At 39.7% G+C, this 25,626-nt stretch overlaps 1 protein-coding gene across 1 annotated transcript in view; it reads right to left on the bottom strand.

Annotated features, from left to right (window-relative positions):
• The window catches only part of UROC1 (urocanate hydratase 1), a 39,365-nt gene continuing 13,739 nt past the window's right edge, over positions 1–25,626 (bottom strand). Inside the window, exons 7-20 of the mRNA XM_027882658.1 lie at positions 24,739–24,805; positions 24,033–24,176; positions 20,425–20,513; positions 19,902–19,964; positions 18,928–19,107; positions 17,828–17,925; positions 17,507–17,579; positions 16,309–16,430; positions 11,809–11,879; positions 10,749–10,847; positions 8,852–8,951; positions 6,308–6,389; positions 1,474–1,573; positions 1–244 (exon numbers count right to left, since the gene is read on the bottom strand). Of these exons, the coding sequence (XP_027738459.1) occupies positions 104–244; positions 1,474–1,573; positions 6,308–6,389; positions 8,852–8,951; positions 10,749–10,847; positions 11,809–11,879; positions 16,309–16,430; positions 17,507–17,579; positions 17,828–17,925; positions 18,928–19,107; positions 19,902–19,964; positions 20,425–20,513; positions 24,033–24,176; positions 24,739–24,805 (1,429 nt within the window). The 3' untranslated portion in view covers positions 1–103. The remainder of the gene's footprint in view (positions 245–1,473; positions 1,574–6,307; positions 6,390–8,851; positions 8,952–10,748; positions 10,848–11,808; positions 11,880–16,308; positions 16,431–17,506; positions 17,580–17,827; positions 17,926–18,927; positions 19,108–19,901; positions 19,965–20,424; positions 20,514–24,032; positions 24,177–24,738; positions 24,806–25,626) is intronic.

The following is a 25,626-nucleotide window of genomic DNA, read 5'->3' as shown; positions in this document are numbered from 1 at the left end:
GACATATGCAAGGCTTTTATCGTTTGGCCAGAGAGTAGAATAGCATATCAAGGAAGCAACTTCAAATATATCTGCAAGAACAACATCACACTTGGAAATACCACTAATGTTTCATGGCTTGCTCCAAGATGTTCTCATCCACCACCATGTGAGGGAGGGTCACTCTCAATGTGTCGTTCTCTTTCATTGCTTGGCAGATGGTTTCATAAGCAAAGGCATTACCCGACCAGCAGCGCCTGGCGACCTGTCAAAGGAAAAAATCAACGCGTGTAAAAATCCTACATTTCTCTTGCCACATCCATCTTGCACAATATTTGCGCAAACACTGGCACTGAATTTCATGATAATAAATCTTTCAGCCCTCTGCCAGTTTCTAGTTTCCTTACTGATTTGTAATACCTACTTAATTTTTATGAAGAGTATTTGGGCAGACGTGGTACTTTTCCATGCATAACATTGGACAGATAACATTGGTAGAGCCAGGTACCTTATAAACTTAAAAAATTCTCTCACTAAAAATAATTGTGCACTCCACCCCAGCTCTGCAAAGCTAGCACTTGCTTTAGATAACAATATAATTTAAGCAATCAATGCTTTTGTAGTGGGATAAATATTTAAAAAGGAAAATGTCACTCAATGTATTTTTAACTATGAAATAAAGGAGCCAAATTCTCTGCCCTCAGGTAAGGAAGAAACTCTATAAACAAAACTCATAAACCCCTCTTCCATCAGCAAAACCCTGATCTGCGTACAAGCAAAATTCCCCAGACGAAAAAAAAAATCACGATTTGGCACCAAGGACATAAGTCCTTCCCTCTATTCAGTGCCTTACAAATCTCTATTATGGATTACAAATCGATTTCTGAAATATTCAGAGTGCTCAAAAACATTTAAGAAAGAAAGTACTTAAGTTCCAATTTAGCAAAATATTTAAGCATATGATTAATATAAGGCTAATAAGTTCCCAGGATCACAGCAACAGCAGCTAGAAGTGACCTTTTAAGTCAACAACTCCATTTTCCTGTCACTCATCTATGATTAATCCTGGCAACATATTTTTAAGGGTACACTCCCCTTTTTCAATCTTGTATATAACATGGGTAGCACTCTCAGATTGTTCTTTTTCAACATATGCATGTAAGAGCAGGGTTTTTGCTTGCAGTAAATCAGAGCAGCAAAAGGTAGATTGGGTTTTTAATAGACTGTCTCTGGTACACAGTTCTTGTTAAGGGTTTGTCTCCATTAGCCTACAAATTAATATAATTGTCATCCCCTTTTTCCGTAATGGTTTATTAGTGTGTTATTTCAGATCTGGGACAGGGAATATGTGCAAATTGTTCCTACTCTTCTACCCTAAGTCATGCCAGGTCTGATGGGGATTAAAATCTGTTTAGCACTGGAATAGAAGTGCTAAATAAACATAGTCATGAGACAAAAATATTAAAGTGAACATATATAATGAGCTTTGCTTACCCCATTGGAAACATCCCAGCTGAGCATCATCTTAGCTCGTTCTTCAGCCTCCTTCGACCCATCCAACACCAGGCCAAATCCCCCATTGATCACTTCACCCCTAAAAAATACAAATGTAAGAGCATGAAATGAAAGTGACCTGATCAAACCAATCCCACAGAATTCACAGGAGTTAATTTATTCAGTTGCAGTCCAAGGAGAAGGATGAGAACATAGAAACGCTGCTGAATAAGAGACTACCAGTGACCATTTATATTTAAAAAAAAAATCTACACTGTACTGGCTCTAAAAATAAGGGAAGAAAGGTTAACACCTCTGATCTGCCAGGGTATTTTTAAAGGTTTAGATCTTCATGTTTGCTACACTACGTCCTGCCATGTAAACAGGATCATGAGGAGGACAGTGTACTTTATTGAAGCAGACAGATGGATCTATTTATATTCTCTTGGGACAAATGGGAGAGCATAAGTATTTTATTAAAAAAGTGTTAACCACCACTTAATGCACATCTGCCTCAATCATTTCCAAAACAGTAATTAATTTTGTATGAGATACATAGATGTCTAAAGACATCAGTGCCAACTTTTCAGGAAGCAGACTTACTGGCAGAAGAAGAACAGAAATATGTTAAAACTAACAGATTATTCTTGGGAGAAATAACAGTCTGGTTTTAAAGGACAGGGAAAACACGTAGAGCAAAACATCTTGTCTGACTTTAGCATCTGGCCTGCTCAAGTTCCACTTCCATGGCATATGGTGAATAGTGGTGGATACAGCTGGTTGCTGTAAATCTGTGAGAGCTCTGGCATTATAGCTCAGCATCAGCAATACCTGAGGGACAGGGCATATCATACAACAATACGTGGTATGAGAGACTAATGGAAATCCCTGGAGGCAGGATTTTGTCCTCTGAGTTTCATAGCTAATATAAGTTTACAAAATTTACATAGAACAACATCAGACACATCCATTAATCAGATAGGAGTTGCGTGTCTTCCTGTCCAGGAAGGAATTGTTTCTTACTGTTTATTTTCCAGCAGTAGCTTGATCTTCTGAGAAAATGGTGAAATGCAGCTAAACTAGAGCCTCACAGACCTGAGATCTACTTCCTGAAACTAAAACATTTTCAATATAATGTTATTACTCATGTGATGTTAATTCCCTTTCTCTACTTATATACACTTCCCTATCACATATCTCAGGAACTTGGAGCTCCAGATCTCACCATCATAGTACTTTTCTGTAAATTCCCTCCACTTTTTCATTGTTAGACATATTATTACTGAAAACACATTTTCTGTTTAAAGGCACAGTTTTCTTGAAAGTGACAGTTCTCACAGCAGAACATCAGCAAGTGAATCAGGTTTTTTAACAGGAAAATTTGAATCAAAGTCCTGTTTCCAATTGAGATGTTTTAATATTGTAAGATCTGACTCTTCAAAATAAAACTGTTCTTTTTGATTGACAATCAAAATTGAATTTAAATCCCAGGATGAAAATTTTTACTGTGTGAAATTTTTCAGTATTTCTTCTCTTAGTCTCATCTGGGGATGAATATAAACATTCTACTTTTTGAATAGCTCATTTTGTTACTGTCTTCTCCAAAAGACTGGACCGGACTGGATGACAGTGTTAAAAATGTAATTCTACCAGGGCCAGTTACCTCACCACACTCTGCTGCTCCTGCGTACACAGACCAAATTATCGTTCTTTACTGTCAAAGTACTAAGCCAGAGTACACTTAGGAACATCAATGATGCCACTGCAATGTATGTGGGATCACAGAATGAGCACCCCTCAAGGCAGCCTATGGGAATTATAAGAAAATAAGAAAATCACACCTCTGGACCAGTGGTTTATAAAGATATTCCATTTGGAAGATGATGATGCTCTTTCAGTGGCAAAGATGCCCTCTGTCTACAGCATCCCAAAGAGCATCCTTTGAAGCTTAGGTATGAACAGTGAGCATTTGATCTCACTTCTACTCCATAAATTTAGAGCCTCTCCATCGATTCTCAGAGAGTTACTCTAGTGTAAATCAGAATCACTCATCAGAATCTGTTCTACTGTCTAAAAATATCTCCTGCATTAAAGGCCAATGTTTGTTATGATGGATTTTCTATCAAAACTTCTCATTTTTAAAGGGGAACTCTCTGCCTTCATTAGCATTGGGTCACATTTTCAAGTAATTAAAGAAACATGTGGCATTGTGACCTAAGCTACCTCCTATAATTTCCAGATGTCTCCTTCTAAGGTGATCAAAGAAAACAAGGCCTCTCTCACAATCAAGATGTCACCCTGTCGACAGACCAGTTCGATTCTTAAATTGCTTCTGCCTTTTTGTTACTGCAGGTTATTCAGGCTCTGTGCTAATATACATTCTCCAGCAAAGAAACAGGCTGCCAAAAATCAATAACAATAATTTGCTGTAATTATAGTCAAGGTTAATCTTAAGTCTCTCCCACAGCACATGTGATGCAGATTCCAGCTAAATAAATATTAATCCTGCTTTTTCTGTTTGCCCCACAAGGCTGTAACGCAGAAAAACTAAAGCAGGTGAAAAGGCACTTCTGTAGTCTCTTAGGAAAGACACAGCAGATCTCAGTAGTTCCAGGCAAGCCTCTGCAGCTGAACACAGGGCAATTGCCAGTTTTTAACTACCTGGACAGAAATTTTCCAACCGCTTGATTTCTCTTGAATCGCGTGTATCTTTGTTTATAAATATATATATGCTTCCACTTGCAATTTCACTTTTCGAAATCAGCTGATGACAAGAAGAATTTAACAAGCACGTGAAGATTTCATTATGGCAAGGTCAGCTGGATTTTTAGAGCTCCACCTGTCATGCCCTGGCTTTTGGGGGCTCTCCAGACCACAGCAGCTAATGACACAACATTTTTACCACATCTGAGTCTCAGCATGGTGGCTTATTGAGGCTTGTGCAGAGACAGGCCTAATTTTCAGGCCCTGCACTCATCGCTGAAGCACAGTAATTTAATCATAGAGGGCTGTGGCTGCTCCCAAGAACAAGGTGAGCAGATACTTTTCTGCAAAGACAAGCCCCCAAGCAGCCATAGGAAATGACAAAAACAATAAGCAAACCCTCTTTTTCCAGAGGTATTTTTATTTCAGTAAATAATCACACACTAGTTTTCTGATTCATTACATAAATTATAGCACCTCTGCTCTGCCTTGGGGTAAAGCTTCTTTTATGATGCAATTCCACTTATATAATAAAAGAGTATAATTAAAATTGCAGTGTGGTCAGTGCCAGTTTTCCAGAAGTAAGGGCAGTCTCACCATTCAGCCAAGCTCTCTTTGAATTGCCTAAAGGACTAGAAATGTGCAGGAGGGATTTGCCTTAGAGAGGCCAGAAAGAAATAGAATCATTTGTATCCTTTGAATTAAGCATCATAGGGGCAAAGAACACTCAAAGATCATAAGCAATTATTTTAGCAATACTAATAATTATAATTAGCATAAATATATCCCGAATACTTTGGACAACGTATTGTGGTTTTCTTTACTTGTATTTCATAAGCAGATGTTTTAAAAGGTTGAACTCAGTTAAGGCAATTCAGACAGGATTACTCTGCTGCTACCTCTCAAGTCTGAGGTGACCGGAGTAGGGAGACATTCTGGCATATATTTTCCATTCAGAGTTATGGAAATTGTGAATTAAAGCCTGGCTTTGGGTTCTTATCACTGAAATCAGTAAAGACAAACTTTCGTCCCATGTGCCCAAGCCCTCGGAGAGCTTTCTCATCCCATTGTTCAATGTTGCTCTTGTGTACCTTCTATGCAGTAGTTAGTTCATTGAAATCAAAGGACAGAGAGGGAATTCTTCAGCTGACCTCAAGGGATATTTTCTTGTTTCAGCTCGTCCAGATGAATAATAATTAAGTACCATTAAATGCCTCTGAGGATAACATCTGACAAGTTCTTTGGATTGCTGTTGTTGGCATATTCCAGCACTGGTTGAAACAGGGAAGTGGGAGGGTTCACTATGGTATTTAATAGAGGATTGTGCCCATTTCAACTGGTGACACCCAAATGAAGACGTGACTGTAAATAGGAGAGGCTTTGCTGGAATATGCTGGAAAGAACAAACCATAATCAAAGACGCTGCAGTGTGGCCAGGCTATTCTTTTCCCTACTGCCAATCCAGAGTAACCTTTTAGTGTCTGTGGATGAGGTCACTTTCCCTCTCCATATATAATACTACTTTCATTCTGCTTCTCACTTCAGGCATTTTGTAAAGTTTTGCATCTCATGTGAAGGAGATGTTTAATTCAGTCCTTAGCTGTGGTCTTTTATCCTACCAGGCATGAGCAGGGAGTGAAAGACTGTGGGGTTGGCTGGCACCTGAGCTGTTTTGTATCAATAACCCCTCATTGCCCTTCAGCACATGAGCATTTATATTGGGGTCCTAAGGTCACAGATTTAAACACAGTTTAAAGGGAAACCTAAACATAATCCATCCCCTAACAATCTGGCTGTGCATGTGTGAAGACAACTCTGAAAGTAGGATCTGTTCAAGAAGACCACAGCAGACTGTCCTTGTTTGGCAAATTAGGATCTTCAAACTCTGCTGTGGCCAGTGTTTAAAACACTTTTCCTGGACATATGGGCATTAATTAGAAAAGCCTCTACAACACCACACTGCCTTATAATTCGTTCTCCAAGTCCTTGTTACCAAACCCATCCTTCCCATCATCATGACATTGTACTATTCCAGTACTACACACATCTTTTCATCAGTTCCCCTCCTGTCTCTCCTCTGCACACACATGCACAGCAGAGTCCAGCTTTAGAAACATGAACAAGCTCTTACCAGCCAACTCCACCACCATTGTGCAGTGCGACCCAGGTCGCTCCTCTGAACGAATCTCCCACAAAGTTCTGCACTGCCATGTCTAGGAGAAAAGGAAAGGTGTTATGGATCTCACATACTGCACTCATTTTTCTGTTGTGCTGCTCACTCCTTCCATTGACACCTTCATTGTGGCTGTGTGAAGGCAGAGTTTACTCACAGCTTCTCTCACAAATTTACACTGAACATCTCATTCTTGGGAAGAACAGGCAAAAGAGACTGTCCTTGCACTCACTGCCAGTTCATTGGAGGAAGCAAATGCCAGGCTCACCCTGTGATTTGTGAGGACTCTGGTGCTTTCTGTATTTGTGCTCCAATTCAAGCAGATGAGGGACATACCACTCCTCAGCTGGGAGATACCTCCTCAGGATGGAGAGAGATGCAACTCCCCCTCCCCCTTTGGGGTGTCTCAGTCACGGAAGAGCAGGCTGGACACATCTGTATGGATGGATTCAAAGTGGGGAGGACACCTGGAACACTGCACACCCTGCAGTTATCAGAAGTCTGAAGTATTTTCAGATCTGAGTGCAGTGTTATTTCCACCCTGTGCGGAAAAACCAGCCTAAAGCTAGGGAGTTGCATTTTGGGAACAAAGTTAGGATGCAAGTGCACGTCAGTTCTCTGAACATGGGGGTATTTTACCCTGAACAGGAACTGCTGAAACCACAAAGGTTTCTTTTGTTTAAAAAACCCCCACACTAAACTAACAAACACCCCCCCCAAAAAAACAAACAAACAAACAAAAAATCTCAAAGAACATGATTTAGGAAACAAATGTAATTTGACTACTATCAAATGCATGACTTCCACCGAACTGTTCGCTAGACTTTTGGATATTTACTACAATATGTGCTAAAGCATATACCCAGAGAGGTAGAAAGAGATACACGCAGAAGATACAAGAGTAAAAATTACTGAAAACATTTGTCCATATTTGATTCAGGGGAAATTCAATACACAATATGCCTTGTTTTTAACAGGAAAAAATAAGAGAAAAACAACAATATCCCTACCAGCCAGATTTGCAGAACCAGTTATGTGTCTGGTGGAAAAATGAGTTTATTTGAGTGCTAATCTATGTTAAACCCTGTCAAAAGCCCCATTATGGCATCTTTTATCTGACATTATGTCACTTTAATAATGCAATTATCATAATTACAGTGCTGTCAAGATGGAATGGGAGAGATCTAAATCACCATATTCTAAAATGTACAAATTTCCTCCCCAGCCACTAGCATGATAAGAGTGGAGGTTGAACAAGGAGTATGGCAAGGGAACTAACAATGCGATAACCTCCTGCTTTTGGCTTGGATAAAAAGTAATCGACTGCAAATGTCTGTGCGGAAATACACTAGGCAAAGCAGTGATAACCCACCAGTCTGAGGTACTTTAAAACAAAATGAGACAGACAAACATTCTGGAAAAGTCCTGTGTGCCAAAGAGGAGACAATTTCACCTGCACCAGTTCAAATGGTGGTATTAAAACAACAGGAAAAAAGGAAGACCTAAGGTGTTCTTTTATTATCTCCGGAGGCTCATCTGGTAAAACAGAGTTAGACCTGGTTTCAAAGACCAGTGGTATCAGTGGTTAACCAGCTTTAGATAAGCCCTTGGAGAAGGCAAACGGTTCATGTAAATCATGAAATGCAAAGGAGACCCTCAAAGGATGATGAGCAATGGGGTTTAGCAAGCCTTGTTTCTATTGCCCTCTTCTGAGGGCATTGCCTCACATTTACTTATGTTGCTAAGCCCTTTGATGGAGACATTGCTTTGGACTGCTGTTCTCAGTGCAGCTGTACCATTTTCTTACATCTTGGCAGAAACCAACATTATTCAAGACCTCTATTCATTTGGCCTATTAGAACTAGCCAACACACTTAAAATGTGGGAAGTGGGACTGATAGATACAGCTAAAAGCCTAATTTCACCAGGAAATCCAGTTAAGATAGCAGGGAACTTTTATCCTTAAAATTGAGCCATAATTTGGTTCTATTATGAATTCCCATAATGGAAGTAATTCAATATGCTCAGCTACCTCTATCATAATTTCTCCTTCTACAGCAGCAGATCCTCCAATTTCACACCTCTTTGTGACTGTCAGTTCATGACATATGGAAACACTACTGGGCTAAAGCTATTATCATAATTTCCACTTTATGGATGGAAAAGTGAGGAAGATTTTGGTTAGAAATTGCTTAGTACTTTTTTTTTCTTTTTTTTTTGTGGATTTCCAATCTGGTGTTTCTTGCATTTATTTTTCTAAAGCATCTTTTCAAAAACTTTAAAGCAGTCTGCTTAGCTCAGATCAGGTGTGTAGCATTAAAGGTTTCTTTTGTATAACAAATCTACATGATTTGCCCACAGTCACAGCATAAGTGAATGTAATCTAATCCAGAATGCCTGACAAAACCATTTTTTAAAATGCTGCATAAAAACCTATTTATTTCTCTTTTAAAGTCATTTCCTTGCTTGCTCAGGTAAACAAGTCTCGGCTGCTCCACTGACCTGCACAAAAGGCGGATCCATCATAAATGTTTGACGTTTCTCTGAAAGGACTGTCAGTCCCACTCACGTCGTGGTGATCTCGGCTGAGGACTACTGGAGCCTGGGAAAAGCCAAGGACAAGAAAGTGGAATCCTTCATGGATTGGCATTGCTACTGAGGATCATTATCTGCTGAATTCACTTCTGTCTTAGGTCATTTCAAATCTCACTTTTGCCCCATCTCCTAAACCCCCCAAAATGCCTTCTCTGCCTGTTATTATTTATTCTAAAACAGTTGTTCACATACTGTTCATGAAAGCCACCATCCTTTCATAAAAAAGAACAACAGCTTGTTTTTAGGCCAATGGCATCCTCAAAGGAGGGGAAGTAGTGAGGTTATTTCATCCAAGCATTTCTTTGCTGAAATTTCAAAGGCATTTCAATATGCAAAGATCTTCATTCAGAAAGTTCTGTTCGCTGTTGACAATTAAATTATTAGTACCAAGTTTTACCATTTTGCATTTTTTTAATGACTTTAGACTAAAAACTTAACAATAAAAGTCAGTGATTTCATATACCTCAAACAAGTCCATTCTTGATCTTGAATTTAATTGGCAGTATGAATAAATATCAGCTTGCAGGTATTCATTATCATTTGCCATGCACTAGGTTTATATAAGAATAATTCAACTCTTGGCCTAGTGTGGTCTGGAGTTAGCTGACTTTTTTATGCTGGCAGTGAATTAGAAAATCACTGAAAATATACATGAGCACCCAGCTTGCAAGAGCAGGAATAGAGATTTGCAGAAACAAAAGAAGGGCAACAAAATCCAAAGGGCCTGGGAGTCTGACCTTGTCAGTCATAGCTCCAAGGGAGTGCTCTGGCTGGTCAGGTTTATTTTATGAGACCAGCTTGCAGTGACCTTCGTTTGGAATCCTGAGTAGGTCAACAGCATTTGAATTATTTAACTAACATTTTCTAAGTAACAAAAAACAGACCTTCCCAGATAGAATCCATTCTAAGTTTTACTTGAGTTTGCTCCTTTAATAAGGAAAATTGTGATCCAGTTATAAAAGAGATGGAGATTAACAAGTGACATTGTCTTGGTCTGATGCTGCTGTACACACAAGTAACCAAAGAATATCCTGAGTAGGAGGGGATCCACAAGGACATAAATCCAACTCCTGGCACTGCACAGGACCACCCTAAGTACAGGTATAATTGCTGGGTGGTGCCCTCAGGAATTTGGTCTCCCCCAGGATGTCACACTGTACATCTACCTATAATATTCATGAAGAACTTACAAAATCTCTACACAGTCTTGCCCACAGTATGTACTGTTACTGCCACCACACAGGGTCAGTGGGATTTTACCCAGAGGAGTAAGATATTGGCATTATGCTCTACAGGGGCAGTGTCAAGCCTCAACATTTTCTTCATGCATACATGCAATGCAAATTGACTGCAGAGCTTGCTGTAGCTGTAAAATATGGCTGCAAGTGAGGGATAGAGGGGAAGAAGCACTGGGGAGTGGCACAGTCTCTTGTTACCTCTAATATTTGGGGCACTAACAAGGAGTGTTAGAGTGTTAGAATCCCTGCCTTGTGTTCTCAGCAAATCACAGAATGGTGTGTTGTGCTTCTAGATGTCCAAACAGAAAATAAGGCAGATTCCCACCATGAAAAAAAAAGATAGCCTATTTCAGAGAGTTTCTAAACCCATCTCTCTCCTATTACATGGTGCAATATGGGTGGCAGGCAGAGAGAAGGACTGAACTCTAACATACACTAGAAGAAACTGGTTCCCTGTAAATTGCACTTCTGGTCTCCCTGGTTGCAGTGCTCCTTTCCCACCTGCCACTCCAGTCTCAGATATTAAACACAGTTATCCAGACCATATCAAAACAAAGAAGACAAACCTTAATCTTTCCTTCAGAAATTGCTCTATTAATAGCCACAGCTATAGACACGCGACCCCTCTGATCAGAATACAAGATCCTAGCTTGAGAGCCAACAACCTGGAAAAGAAAAATGGCAAAATGATAAGGTTCTCTGCAGCTGGTTTATCTTCAGGCCCCAGATGAATGAAGTCACAGGAGTGACCCCTTCCCTTCTATAGGGAAAAGTGCAGATTAATTCTTCAGAAGCATCTAGCTTCCAGAAAAAAAGAAATTAAAACCCCTCTTTGAACTTAGTTTTATCTCCACTCACACAATCCATGAGATATATTTCTGTATTCAGCTGGTAGTCCAATAAATTCGACTTTTTAAAATCAACCTGATTGCTGGGCTATAATCCCCCTATCAACAAATCCCTTAGCAGCAGCTGAGATGCAGAGATTTGGAACTGGTGATGGTAGGCTGGAAGGGAAAGGGAAATGTGGAGACACAAATATGGCACAGATCACCTGTGCTTCATAGCTCTGCTGCTCTCCACCCCACAGACCAACCTGGCTTCCAGATTAGGAGAGCACATCTGAGCTCTACAGCATTAGTGGTTAGCTTCACTGGAGAGCCTGCCCTAAAAGAAAATGAAGGATGCTCCACTGGCATCCTGCTTCCCACAATGCAAAAGGATGGCAGCTCTCACCTTATCACCTGTTTTGAAAAGGGTTCTGGGCACTGCAGGTGGGAAGAGGCCGGCCCAAAGCAGTGCCAAGAGGGACATTTTGAACAGTGCTCTGAAAGAAGGGTGGTTACAACTGAGGTGGAGCATGAATGACTGATATGATTCATTCCAGATAGAGGAGTAAATATTGCTGGATTATTTTAATATTTCCAGATGAGGAAATCAAGGCAGATAACTGTTTCAACTCTCCCTAAGACTCTACTGTGGAGAGAGAGATTTAAATTGTCAGCCCTGGGAGCTACAGCCAGTGTTCTCATTCATGACCACTCCTGCTTTTCACCCCAGTGTTCAAAACCCACTGCATTTGGGACCAGGAGCAGTCACATCTGCTGAAGGAGGTTGTGAACTTACCAAGCTGTGCCTGCCAGCTTCCCGAATCCAGCGGATGTTGTCATGGTACTGCTGCTTCACAGATGTGCTCACTTGCAAGAGAAAGCAAGGAAAAAATAGGGTTTGAAAATTAATGCAATATGCTCTAAATTTACAGTAATTCCTCTGGCAGCACTAGGAAGTCACATTCTACTCTCAGATATAAGCACGCATATAGGAAATGCTGCATAGAGACCTCTGTGCAGCTGATGCAGTAACTGCACCACGTATTTAGAGAAAGGTACAATATGTCACCCAGGAGACAGCTGGAACAATAACTCCCATTTGGATCCTCAGCAAACTAAATTTAACCTTGAAATATGGGTTACGTGTACATTTTATGGTCACCTGGCTTGCTGCCTGCCAAATGCCCATCTATTTAGTGAAGACTAAAGGCCTTCACTAAATTAGAAGCTCTATCAAACTCCATGACATTGGATACAACAGTTCAGTCTTGCACCAGGTGGTAAATCACTCTTTTGAGACAGCTAGCAGAAATTCTAAGAAGCAGCTGGCAACATGTACTTGAGGATAAGTTACAGCAATGCTGGGATATAAATTTATAGCACAGCAGTTATTCTGTACTAAATGGTCCTTGTGAATGTTTTCCTCCAAAGATAAAGCTGAGGTTTCTTATCCTACAAACTGACGTATGTTGCCTTGAATTACTATGGGAAAAAAACTGCATAGAAAAACATAAAACATATTACAGAGGAGCTACATTATGTGTAAATCCACTCTACATCTTGTTTAGATATATATTTTTTGTTACTGAAGAAGAGAAATATATATAATGGGTTTATATTCTCCAGTTTCTTCTCTCATTTATATCTGTGCCATTCTACCTCAATAAGTCAAACCAAGGAGTAAATAATAAAGATATTTGAAGTAAAAGACTGTGAAATATGGCACATATCCCTCAGATGCATGGTGGCCTCAGTACAATCAGCTGCCTCCAAAGGTATGGCACCACCTGCAGTGAGTAACAAAAGGAAGAGGGAGTATGAAATAGGACAGAAACATTGCATTTCTATCTAATTTAGAGGGCTTTTGCAGCTCAGATAAGGTGGCAGTGGCTGAAGAAGTTACTGCCTGTAAGCTCTTCTTCTGTGGGCTAAGCTATGCCACACTAACTTGCCCTGAGGGGCATGGTCATCTACCAGAGCTCAGCTGGTGTGACAACATACTGAGCCACAGTGACTTGTTCATGCATTGGAGCTTCAAGTCAATCCTTTCTGCAGATGCCAAGATGGAATGTTCTCCATTACCTTTCAGCACTTACCCATTCTTAAGTCAATTCATAATGTACACAAAACTTATGTTTGAAAGTCAGACTGCAGAAACTGCACTCTGCTAACTTGAAACTGTCCACTGAGAAGCATGTTTAGACTACTGCCTTTTCACAAGGCAGCAGTTATGCAGAGCAAAAGTCGAAAAAGGAGAGAGGGAGAAGCAAGACACTTGTATTTAACCTGTGTTAAACACATTGTTAAATGGAAATGAAAAATATGCTCATTCTGGCAGAGACAGGCCTTCCATACAGAGAGCTTTAATGATCCTAAAAAGACCCATCAGTGCTGTAGGGGTTAGCTCCAAGTGATAGCTTCTAAACTCTGCTGTGAGGATTAACATGTCAGCACTTCACTTCGCAGGGAGTAAAAGATGAAACATCTGCTAGTGCTGTCCTAATAGGATTGTGCTGCCACTCATAAGCTTTAAGGAAGCAGCCTCTAGAAGGCAATGGGCAGTGTTCACTTAGGTACTTAGGTACTATAGATATATCCAGAAGAGAAGGTAGATGAGAATACTGGCTACAAGGACCTATCTTAACACAGTACATCTGTCCCTCCCAGCCAGCTCCAATAAACAGTCATATTCTCTCTCCTAAATAGTGGTGTGTCCAAAGTTTGATTTCATCAGTTATCCCTGGGGAAGTGAGGAGTCCTCCCTTTTATTTAGTCTTACTTCCTGCAATTGAAAAAAAAAAATCTTACAGCTTCTTTTAGAATAACCTTAACTTTAGAGTACCTCCATGTGTCTCATTTGCTATACTGCTGCCTCACCTCCCCATCCCAACAGGAATGTGTTTTGAAGTCAGACAAGTTACCATGTTGCTTGTGGTATTTCATAAGCCTTTGTACATATTTAGAGTTTGAAAGACTTTAGAAAGCATTGTGTACTCAGAGAAATAGTCCCAAGCAACACAAACTGGCCCCCTTTGCTCTTGGGAGATTTATAATGTTATGCATCAGCTCAATTTTCAAATTATCACAGAGTTTGTAAATCCAAGTTACACCCCAATAATCAGTGATGCATCTGTTGCAAAAGAGATCTTAAAAGCTCAGGTACAATTACAAGTGGAAGTAGATAATGAAACTACATAAACCTCACAAACTGGGAAAAAGTTCTAAGTGAAAAAATTCATCACCACAAAATGAGATGAATGGTTAACATTGAACTCCAAGGCCAGGTCCAAAGTTTAGACTTGGACTGCAACAGACTTCAGCTCTGTGGAGTTTTTGTTCTTTTTTCATAGTGGATTCTTTCATAAATTTCAAAGATATGTTCCAATTTTAGACGTATGTGAGGCTATCCAGGCCCTGAACTTTGGTCCAAATCCAAGCCTCATAGAACGTGGACAGCAGGTGGAATATTCAAGAACACATACGCATGAATAGCTGGTTTTTTTCTGCCCAAATTCAGTTTTTCCTTTCTCTTTTGAATCATATTCCCATTGTCCTGCCAAATTCAACAATAAATCAAATAGTAGCCTTGCCCTTAAGCCTGTTTTCACTTGTTGGGATTTTTTTAAATGTAATTTTTTTGTTTACATTAAGAATATACAAGCGATAGTTCAATGCTTTTTGTCTGTGCAAGAGAGTTCTCTCCCCAGCTTTACATCACATCTATATAAACACCCCCATACTGCTGTGTACACAGTAAGTGATTCATTTCCCAGCCTTGCAATGCAAATCATCCAAAGGTCATGCATTGGTTCAGTCCTGGGAGAAGACCTCTGGAGGCTGCAGTACATGGCAGAACAAATTACTGCAAATTTCTGAAGACAGATCCAGCACTGTAGTATTGGATTTCACCCTCCCTTCAATAAAGCCAAGGGACCAGTTTAAAAAACATGGAAGTTTCAATATCCACAGACCAGAGCAAGCACTTCGGGGTTGTTGCATTTCTTGAAGATGACCCCTAAGGAAAGACTGGGAGAACAGACAGAACTAAGGACCTCGCAGAGTCAAACCCACTCTATCAATAACTCATCTCATGGGAGGAAAAGGAGGCTGAACAGCAGCCTTACATTATGGGAAGTCAACAGCAGTTTTGTTCCAAATGAGACACATCTGAACATGGTATATATCCTTTCCAGAAATACCACTCAGGATTCTCACAGTGATAATTGTTTCAGAGCTAACAGGAGAGCACTCAAAATTTTCACAATTCTACTCGTATTTCAAATGATGACTTTCACTAAAGAAGTAACAAATATTTCAATTATTAAAATATTTAGGAAAAAATATTAAGCTCTCCTCATAAAATAGGCTTTGGATTTGTGATCCTTCTCCTTTTGATCCCAAGGAATTCCTCAGAATTCAAGGATTCTTTTGCTGATTCTGAAAAGCATAAAGCTCTGCTCTCTGGAAATAAAGCTGAGAACTTTAGTGCTAGGGGACAGTGACAAGTCTTTGAGTCTGTTGTCTGACTGTAAAGGTGGACCAAGAAAAGGAAAGAAGTAGGACCTTCCACTGCAACCTGGAAGATCAGGATTAATGTTTGCTGACACAAAATTAGCTTTGTCTCAATTTCCATTCATGAGCAGAGGATAACAGTAATAATTCCTTTTTCAGAGGTGTGGAAGAATGAAAGGCAGTGTCATTCCTCGATCCTAGAGTAGCATACAAAGCCATGCAGGTATTCTAAGTTGATTCCACCAGTGAATAGAAATAGTTGGCAATTTATTAACAAATGACAAAAAAATCCTCAAAATTGTAATCACAAAAAAATGACACTGGATGGAGCACCACATCCATGAAATCTGGGTTTCCTGCCACTTATCTCCTTGCTAACCTCCTGAAAACCTCCCTAGATTCCCATGCCTCATTCACCTGTGAGACAGGGGCAAAGCAATTTGATTCCTTAAATTACTCTTGGAGACCTGTTGATGAAAGATAATGTTTGCCTTAAAGTATCAAGGTGACAAAGTTCAGGAAAACCTGTAACAAAATTAAAATAAATGTTCTTAGCCAAAATTGCACAATAACTTTGGAATCAATATCCGTGGTGCTTTTATGTTTTACCTACTGGTTATGCTCCTTACAGGGGTTTGGAGAAGAGCAGGATTTTCTGCCCACATGGAAAATGAAAGAGCCTGCTTTCTATGTTTTAAGCCAAAAGCTAACACACATTTTCCAACTCTCAGTATCCTTCTCTCTCCAGAAGCAGCCCCAGTGGCAGGGGCATGGGATGTCTTACCTCCCTTCCGTATTGAGTCCTCCAGCACTGACATGGCAATGGAGTCAGTCGTAGCAAGGTCCTTTGGGTCACCTGAGGTACAAACCCAGCGGAATGGCCCAAATCCCAGGGAAAAAATGTCCCTGGGAATAGAACATGTTTCATTAAGAGATAGTTGAAATTCTTTCCTTATTTATCCTGGCTGCTAGCAGTGCTTTTCTTTCATTAGCTGGAGACGGAAGAATTTGAAACATTTTCAATGAACTAATCCAAACAGAAGCATCAAGGACCATTAACTGAGAAATTAAACAGTGGTGTTTCATGCAGCCATAAACCACTTTATAAAAATACAGTCAGGCCAGAATTTTGATAGTCATGTTGGGCAGTTCAATCAAATAAGTGCATCACCAGATGACTTGCAGTTTTAATTCTGCTTCATCAAATATACTCTGCCTGCTGCCTGGTCTTTGTGCCCTTAACCCAGGCTAACCCTGAGTGCATCTGCACTATCAGACAAGTGTAGGTTCTGAACCAGTGCCTGAGTCCAGACTCATTTGCTGCCCACATTGTTTACATACAATAGCGAGACACGCTTCAGTTGAGGTCCGGGAGAAAAGATCTAGTCTGGTTGGTGCCTTACTCTATGTTCAAGCTCTTCACGTGGCACAGGCAAGTTAAAGCATGAGCCAGAGGAAAAATGAGTTATAAATCCAGTCCCTCAACAGACCTGGGCTCAGCTGTTTCCGCAAGCAGCATGTACAGCTTGGGAAAGAGGCTGGAGACATGGGCAGAAGAGTGTCATCTTTCAGACATGCTTTTAGATTCAGTGTAGACATAGGCTTTGATGAGTTGGAATTGGGTTCTACCATTCTGAAGAGACAAACTCTCCATTTTTAGCACCTACAAGTGAGATTGCCCATAGTTACAGTTTGAAGCTGTGACTTGGCTCTTCTTTCGAGTAGAACTGCCTAAAAGAAAATTTATACAAAGACAAAATGCAGCTAATTTATGTGAAGGACTGAAGAGTTTTGATCTGGCAATGTTTCAGCCCAGACTAACTCTGGCATAACACCTGCAAGATCAGTTTTCCAACTCTATTGCCTCCTTTTGATCCTTCATAGTGCACTGCAAATTCACACTAATCTCTGTCGTACTCCCCCACTAAACAGAGGGAGTCACAAGGCACTTAAGAGCATATTCCAAATTCTGCCCAACATACCCCATGATGTGCTGAACATAGGAAGGATATCGAAATTCTGTTTTATTTGCTCCTTTTTTCTCAACATCAGCACCTATAAGAGAATTTTAATAGTCAATGATTCAGTGAAAAAACCCCTATATAATGTTAAACCCTACTGCACCTATGTTGCCATGAAGTCTTTATCTCATTCAGGGAGGGTCAGGGGTCTCAGAGAACAAGACAGAAAGAGGCTAAAGAGTTAAAATAACAGTGGCCAACCCCATCGTACCAACATAGGCAGCTGGGAAGATGCATACAGGATTGTCTTTGTTTCCACCTACAGGTACAGGATCTACTCACCAGCCCTTTGAGCTTCCAAGAGAAAAGCATTGCCATAATCCCAAAAAAACATGCCCTTATCAGCAAGTTTGTTAATAGCGGCCACATGCCTCCTCAGACTGAAATAAAGAAGGAAACAGTTATTCTTGAGATGGATGAAATATCTGAGAGGATAATATAGTGAACTCACTAACAGTACGGGAGTAGGGGGAGACAGATGAAAATGAAAGAACCTAGATAAATTTAGACATAAACCCGTAAGCCAACGATTGAGATGCTCTCAGTCTCTGTAGCACCTGTTATCCCCAAATCCTGAAGTAGTTTACACTCATGAAGAGAACTTTATTCATTAGCAATGAGGGGTCACATCTTTCAGCAAAGCAATGCAGCCAGATCTGGGGATGGATGGTAATACCAAAAAACAGTCTACACAAAACTGCGCAACAGCTTCAGAAGTTCACAGAGCAGAGACAGAAAAGCTGAAAATGGCTAAACATCATTGTTCTGGCCTCACTCTTGGCCAAAACAGCCCATATGGCCTTTCTTTCCCATAGTGGGCCTTCTACAGGGCTGGTCCCTGTGATAACATTTCCACCTAATATTTTATCTCGTTCTAATATCAATGCATAGTTGCATACAGACTTGTATACACATAGGTGTAACTTCTTGGAGTTCTGGAGGTAGATCAATGACTATCAAATGAGAATGGATTTTTTAAGCCACATCTAGCTTGTTAGAAGTTAGTTCCTCACAGAAATTTACCTTTCTGTTAGCTTTGTCTTAGATGAGTATGACACAGAATTGAGGAAACTGGCAAGGTCGTTGCTGGTCCCTCATCCAAAGTCATATAGATGTTATGCCCATATTCTACCTTCTGCTAGTAAAAGGTGTCCACCAGGATTATCCAAGGTGAACAAAACCCATGTAGAAGCACTCTCCTTGAAAGGACCAGTTGAGAACTATAGTACAGCTTTATTTACATATAAATTATGCCAAATTGTTCTCTTTGTCATGTCCAATTTCACTTGCAAACTTGTAAATCAGGAGTAGGCTTCTTGAAATCAAGATGCTAAACAGAACTAAACTTAAAGGTTAAAAAAATATGTTACCAAAACATTTACCTCTCTTGTACCAGGGTCCGGAACTTCCCTGGATCGGTGGAAAGGAGCTGCTTTGCTTCCTCAAAGCCAAGCTGTACTGGATAGTACCCACCATTAAATGGGTTGTGGCATGAAGTTTGGTCAGAGCCCAGGTCAACCAGCAGCTCTCCTGTCTTGTCCAGCTCATAGACCAGCCTCTCCCTGGGGAAGACAGTAAACAGAATGGTTGAACATAAGCTGTCATTTCACAGTCTGGATCAAGAGCACCATGATTTCTACCCATTATTTTATGATTTTTATTTAATCAATACCTCAGTACTTCTATTCTTCACTTACAGCAGCCTTCCAGTACCCAAAGAGGCTTACAAGAAGGCTGGAGAGGGACTTTTCATGAGGACATGTAGTGATAGGAAAAGGAGGAATGGCCTTAAGCTGAGAGATGGGCAGTTTAGATTAGATATGAACAAGAAATTCTTTATTATAAGGGTGGTGAGAACTGGAACAAGTTGCCCAAATAGGCTGTGGGCTTCATATTTCTGGAGGTGTTCAAGACCAGGCTGGTTGGGACCCAGGTAAACCCAGTCTCATGGTAGGTTCCCTGCTTGTGGCAGAGGGGTTGGAACTAGAGGATTTTTAAGGTCCCTTCCAACATGAACATGTCTATGATTCACTGAAGTCAAAGACATTTCCTTGCAATCTTGCAATTAGCGAAAGATTACAAGGAAATAGATAAAATCTTTTTTCATCCTATGCAGAATCTAAGAATTTCTTTCCCTAAGCCATTTATTGTTCCATAAAGAAAGGAGGAACATGAGAAGCAACTGGGAACTGGAACATGAGGATGAAGATCTCTCTTTTGACAATAGTTTTTCATTAACATCCAGAGTAATGTACTCAGCACTAGATTTAATATCTCTTCCAAGACTGGGAATTAATTCCAGACGGACTAACAAGCCAGAGCATTAATGTATCCATTAGCCATACATGCTACTTACCATAGGTCTACAACATTCCCATGGTAACCCAAACTAAGGGCAATCTTATTCTTTCTTGCTTCTCTAGAAAAGAATAAAAAGATAAGTTGAAGAAAATGCACCTCATTTCATCTTGCAAAGTATAAGTCCCCCACAGAACCAAACCCAGCAAAAAAGTCTGCATGTAGTTTTCAACACAAATCTAGAAAACAGATCTTTCAGCCTTTTCATAATTGTTAATCACAGATTCCATGAAATTTGAGTGATGCTTCAAGTGTAACATCAGTTGTAATTGCTCTGTGCATATTCATGAAACTGAATGAGGACACATTTAACATATCCAAATTTTATGAATTATTAGTAGTTACTAACAATGATTGCTGCAGCTTGGGAAACTGGATTCACATTCCAAAGCAGACCTGGAATAAGAAGAGTGTCCCTCAACCCCTCTGACACGTACACCGAAATGGTACAAGGCAGAAAAGGTGTGAAGTGAGGGTTAAGAAGCAGAGATAAACTCACTGAATGATGTTGCAAGTCATACCTAAGGCGAGCAATGCAATGGTCCAGGTTGTTAGAGATTTCCATCAGCCATCCCTGCTTGTGACGTTTCAGAAGTGCTGCTTCATCAACCTAGGAGTAATAGCAGAGATCTGAAAACTCCTGTTCACCCTATGTAGTCACTTTTACCTTTAGTTTTTTCAATTACCCTCCAAGAAATCATAGCAAAAAGGTAAAGGTAATAGCCCTGCTATTACCTTGAGATATATCTATATATAATCAACATATAATATATATAATTATTGTTCAAGTATTTATTTTTTACCTCTGATGTTTTTTACACTTTCTGTTCTCTTTTACTCCAGGCTCAAAGCAAGAAATAGACTTGATATATCACTACCCAAAATATTCTACAAACCAACATTTATCATTAAAATTGTACAAGAGGTAATATTTTTCTGCGAACTTTTTCTTATTGTTTTTCTTCACAATTATGTTAAAAACCCAAAATAATTTCAATTTATTTTTAAAATTTGGCTATTTTCTGTAAAAATTGTATTTTTAATTGATTAGGAAAATATTTTCTTTGATCAGCTCAGAGAGATGTTTCTGCCAGGCTACCCAATATAAAGCCATGGTTTGCTGAATAAAATTAACCCTCGCTTTTGTTCTTGGACTGCTGGTTGAAAATCTCAACCAAATACAGAAAAGAAGATGGCACTTGCTTGTCCCAGCTGGCTAATGCCACCAAAAAATAGCACAGATCAAATCAAAACTGTCTTTAATTCCCTCGTTTGAAATTGGAAGCCCCAGACAAGCTCAGTTCCAAAGCTTTACTCTCTTCTGGGCTCAGCTTCTGTGTGTGCCAGTGTGTATGTGCTTAAGAGACAGCTGCAAAAAAATATAAAGGGATGGACAAACTGTGGAGGCTTTGAACCATTAATATGGAATCTGTGCCTGTGTATGAACTTGCACATCCATTAATACTTTTATAATGAGCTATCAGTGGCATAAAGCAAGAGGCAAAATTAGTTTAAGCCAATATTCTGTGGTAGTAACAGATTTAAAACACCCACAGTGGTGCATGTACATGAGAACACATAACCTAACTTCTATTTCATTAAAGATTTTTTACTTCTTTATATTCCATCCCCATAATTTTCATTCTTTCTCATTAAGAAAGTATTTACATGTAAATTAATTAGGTTCTGTATTCAGGAGTTGCTTGAACACCAGGAAACCTTTTCTTTCCCAATTATTCTTAGCATGAGAAACCTTCCATAATTTTCCACATCAGTAATAAAGACTATCCTTCCAAAACCCTGGATTATGATAATAACAGTGTCACTGCCAATGGAATTATTCAATAAAGTCAGGTGCCGTGGGGGACAACTTCTTTTGAGTTATTTAAATCAGCACAGGAGGGAAGGTATTAAGTGGTCTGTATGAATTACAGGAATCGGGTTCATTTAAATCCCAACATAACACATATCGGATCTATTTAAATGTTACCACATCCTACATATTTTACTCTAGCCCTCTCTGACATTCTCAGTCCTTCACAGACTTGCCAGCATACTCAAGAAAACTAGCGTCCTTTGAAATGCACTTTCAAAAATACACTCATTTTTCATCAGCATCTCAGTAGTTTTAAGAAATTCCATAAAGATGATGGCCAAATGTTGCCTCCAGTGTAACCCCAGAGAGCTCAGTGCAGCTCAGAAGAGACAGTCTGGCCCTTCACGCAATTATTTCATAAAATTACAATCTGCTTCCTGTCAAACAGAAAAGGTAAAAGACTTGCACCATTAATCCCTTCAGTCAGAGCTTCGGAAGCCCTGGCTGACAAAGGGACTCTCTTGCACAATTCAGTGCCATTTGCATAAATAGTTTCTTAAACAAATAATATGTACATATATATAGTTATCCACATGTGCTCCTGAGACTCATTTCCACAAGGATCATCTCACAGGAGATAAAAACCAGGCAATATTCAGTCTCCTGATCAAAATCATCTGCAGCCGTAGAGATGAAAAGGACAAAGGACTGCCGTGAACAGCATTCACTGGAATCTTTCCTTTGTATTCCAGCATTTGAAAGATTGTGATGACAGAGAAGTCTGAATAAAGATAATTTATTCATTAATAATTTATTCAATAGTAAATTGAATAAATTTATTTCATCTGCAGAGGGTACCTGAGGAGACCTCAAATACATGCAAAACTCACATGCTCACAAAACCACTTTTGCACCATTGTTGTAAGGCAGGTGAAGCCCCAGCCTTCCATGAACAAGACTTGAGCCGGGCAGAGCAGTCAGGTTTACTGCACACCCTGTGGGCAGTCTGACCTATTATGCTTTGAAGTTTAATCTTAGCTACTCCAGGTCAGATTGCAATATTATAATTTTTTTATCCTTTCTATTGCAATGTGACATGGTGACAACAGAGGGTTCCCCAATAACTGTCTCTAAATGACTTTAGCTGAGAAGGTTAAACTCCCACCCCATTCAGCTCTGACTGGAATTTAGTTATCAAAAATCCCCCTTCCTCTGTAGCAGTAGCAACATCCCATCACCTGCAGATACCCAGGGGAGCGCAGTGCAATTTGGTCAGTCCTGTATCTGCTCTACCAAGAGCTGAATTCTAAGACAGTCATGACAAAAGAAATGCATGGAAATGTTTATTTTATGTTTCTCAATAATCAGTATTACTAAAGATAGGCATTATCATTTTCACAGAATTGCAGAGCAATGATCTTTTTTAAAAGTTGTCGCAGTGTTTCTGTATTCAGTCCTTCCATATGGTTGTTAGAATAGAACCCTATGATAAGATATCTGTGGATCCAGTGGATCCTGTTATCCACTATTGTGATTGCTTGGGCATTACCAGTGTTTAAATCACAAATCATTGTTAGATTCTCTTTGTTTACGGGAGGAAATAACTGGTCTGGTTTAACATATTTAGAATCAGGATGAGAGACTCTATTCAGAGAATATATACAGTGGGAGAGCTTCAGAAACAAGGAAAATGGTACTACAGAACTCCTCCATCAGCATTTTCTCTAAGCAGAACTTACCTTCTTTGTCTACAAACTGCGATTCTCATAAGTGCTTGTGATCAGCCTCAGAAGCCCACTTAAAAAAATTCCACTGACTTCAAGGAATCACAACACTAAGCAACTACATTAGGCCCAATCTTAATGAGTGAACCACACCAACATTTTTAAAGGGTACTTTCTATTGCCCCTAAGGGTGCCAGAGGCTTTAAAGATTAATCATAGTTAAATATTATAATTAACACCTTCTTAACGTGACAGTTCTTGGCATGAGAGAATGCTGTTCTCATGGGAGTTGCCTGTAGAAGTTTCACCTTTTCACACATGAAGTGAGGTAGTTGAAGCACTGGGAGCTCATCTAACATCATTCTGCATCATTTGTGAAGCAATAATAAGTAGTTAATTACATATCTTTGCATTCTGATCCAGTGAATAAACAGCACTGAAAAATGCTCAGCAATGAAAAGGACAGACAGATCTTAGAAAGGAGTATCTTTCTTTTTGTCAGGATTGCTTGAAGAACTTGGGGAAGAATGTGGGTTCTGATTCAGCACATGAAGGAGAGAAGGCAAAACAAAACCAATATTACTCTCACCTCTGCAATGATGCCCACACACCCAGCAATGACTGCAGCCTTGGCTTGAGCCCCACTCATCCCTCCGAGACCAGAAGTCACAAACACCTTCCCAGACAGGTCTTCTGCCTTCAAGTAGCGACGGCCGGCATTGAGCACTGTGAGCTGCACACAGCAAATAGGGCAATCACCAGGAGATATTTTCCCTAGAATCCCTAAAATTTAAAAATCTTCTGTCCCTTTTGCAAAGAGAAAAACTCTGTGGTACTGGCGCCATGGAACAGTTTTAATCTTTTAAGAAACATACTACAAAGCGATGTTCTAAAACCATCTGTCCTGATTATTTTATTTCATGGTGAGAGAAATAAACATAACCAGTGCTTCCCAATATGCTGCTCTTGAGATACAGAGACTTGTTGAGGATGGCTGCAGAAAACAGGCAAGAAAAGGTTTTTATAGAACACATTTAGTCAATTTGCGCTTCACGTATTGTAGCTAAATATGAGCTCAGATTGAGACCTTGACTGCAAATCCCTTCAGGTCTGTGTTCTGGATAAGATGCATCTAAATGGAAAACCACTAATGGTTTAAGGAGCAGGCAATGAGAACTTCTTTAGTAGCCAGAACATGCTCTCACAGCAACCCAATTCACTCCAGTCACCAGACACTGTGGGAGAAAGCCCTTCTCCAAAAAGTACTGACACACAGACCTTTCCCAGTTTCTTACCACAGTCCCATGTACTATTCCCTGAGGCCCAATGTAGCAGTAGCTCCCTGCAGTCATCTGACCGTACCTAGAGACAGCAATGAGCACAGTGAGACCACACCTCACTCAGGCTGGAAGGAGTTCTCTACTTGTGTTTTCGGTATAACAAAAAAACCTCCATGTTTTGATTTGTTGTTCAGTGTCTGCTATTATCAAATTCACATCTTAATGGAGTTTTATCATTAGCAATGCACCAACACATTTCCAGAAGAGTGCTTAGTTCATTAAATTGAGTTCAAAATTGCACTGATCAAAAACTGAGGGTAAATTTGCCTTGGAATTTAGCATAGTGAGTAGGACACAAGGACACTCCTTTTCACCTTGTTGGCACCTTTATGCCATTGGTTTTCAGACACATAGTTGTGTTTTAATTTGTTAGCCCAAAATGTTTGTTCACATTTCTATTAAATTCCCAGAGAAGGGAGACAGGTGTTTAATTTATTCTCTCCATGGTACCCAAAAGAATAATAATCTTGTGCTCATCAACTAGGTCGACAATAGTTTGTAAAAATGTTTAAAAGTATGTAAAAATAATTTAAAAAATAGATAATTTACTACTTCAAAATTTCTCTTAGCCTGAAAGAATGTTTCATAACTTACATTTTCCATAAATTGCAAAACAGCCTCTGCAAAATGGAACTAGCCAGTACTATAAGTGGTTTATGATTAAGGCTTCAGGCTGCTGTTCAGCCAAGCCTCTCACATAAACCTAATATTAATTACTGGCAGACCTCAATTACATCCTTATATATGTGGCTGAACATAACTCAAACTCCAAAGTAATTCCACTTAAGTGTGCATTAATGCTTTGCAGCATCAGGAATTTATGCAGCACAGTTGAAATCCATC

Source organism: Empidonax traillii, unplaced genomic scaffold (assembly GCF_003031625.1).
Source record: "Empidonax traillii isolate 1590-97213 ecotype Southwest subspecies unplaced genomic scaffold, ASM303162v1 scaffold109:size1658292, whole genome shotgun sequence".
In the NCBI taxonomy this organism is placed as follows: domain Eukaryota; kingdom Metazoa; phylum Chordata; class Aves; order Passeriformes; family Tyrannidae; genus Empidonax; species Empidonax traillii.
The sequence above is the reverse complement of the archived record's forward strand: the minus strand, read 5'-3'. Positions and strand labels throughout refer to the sequence as shown.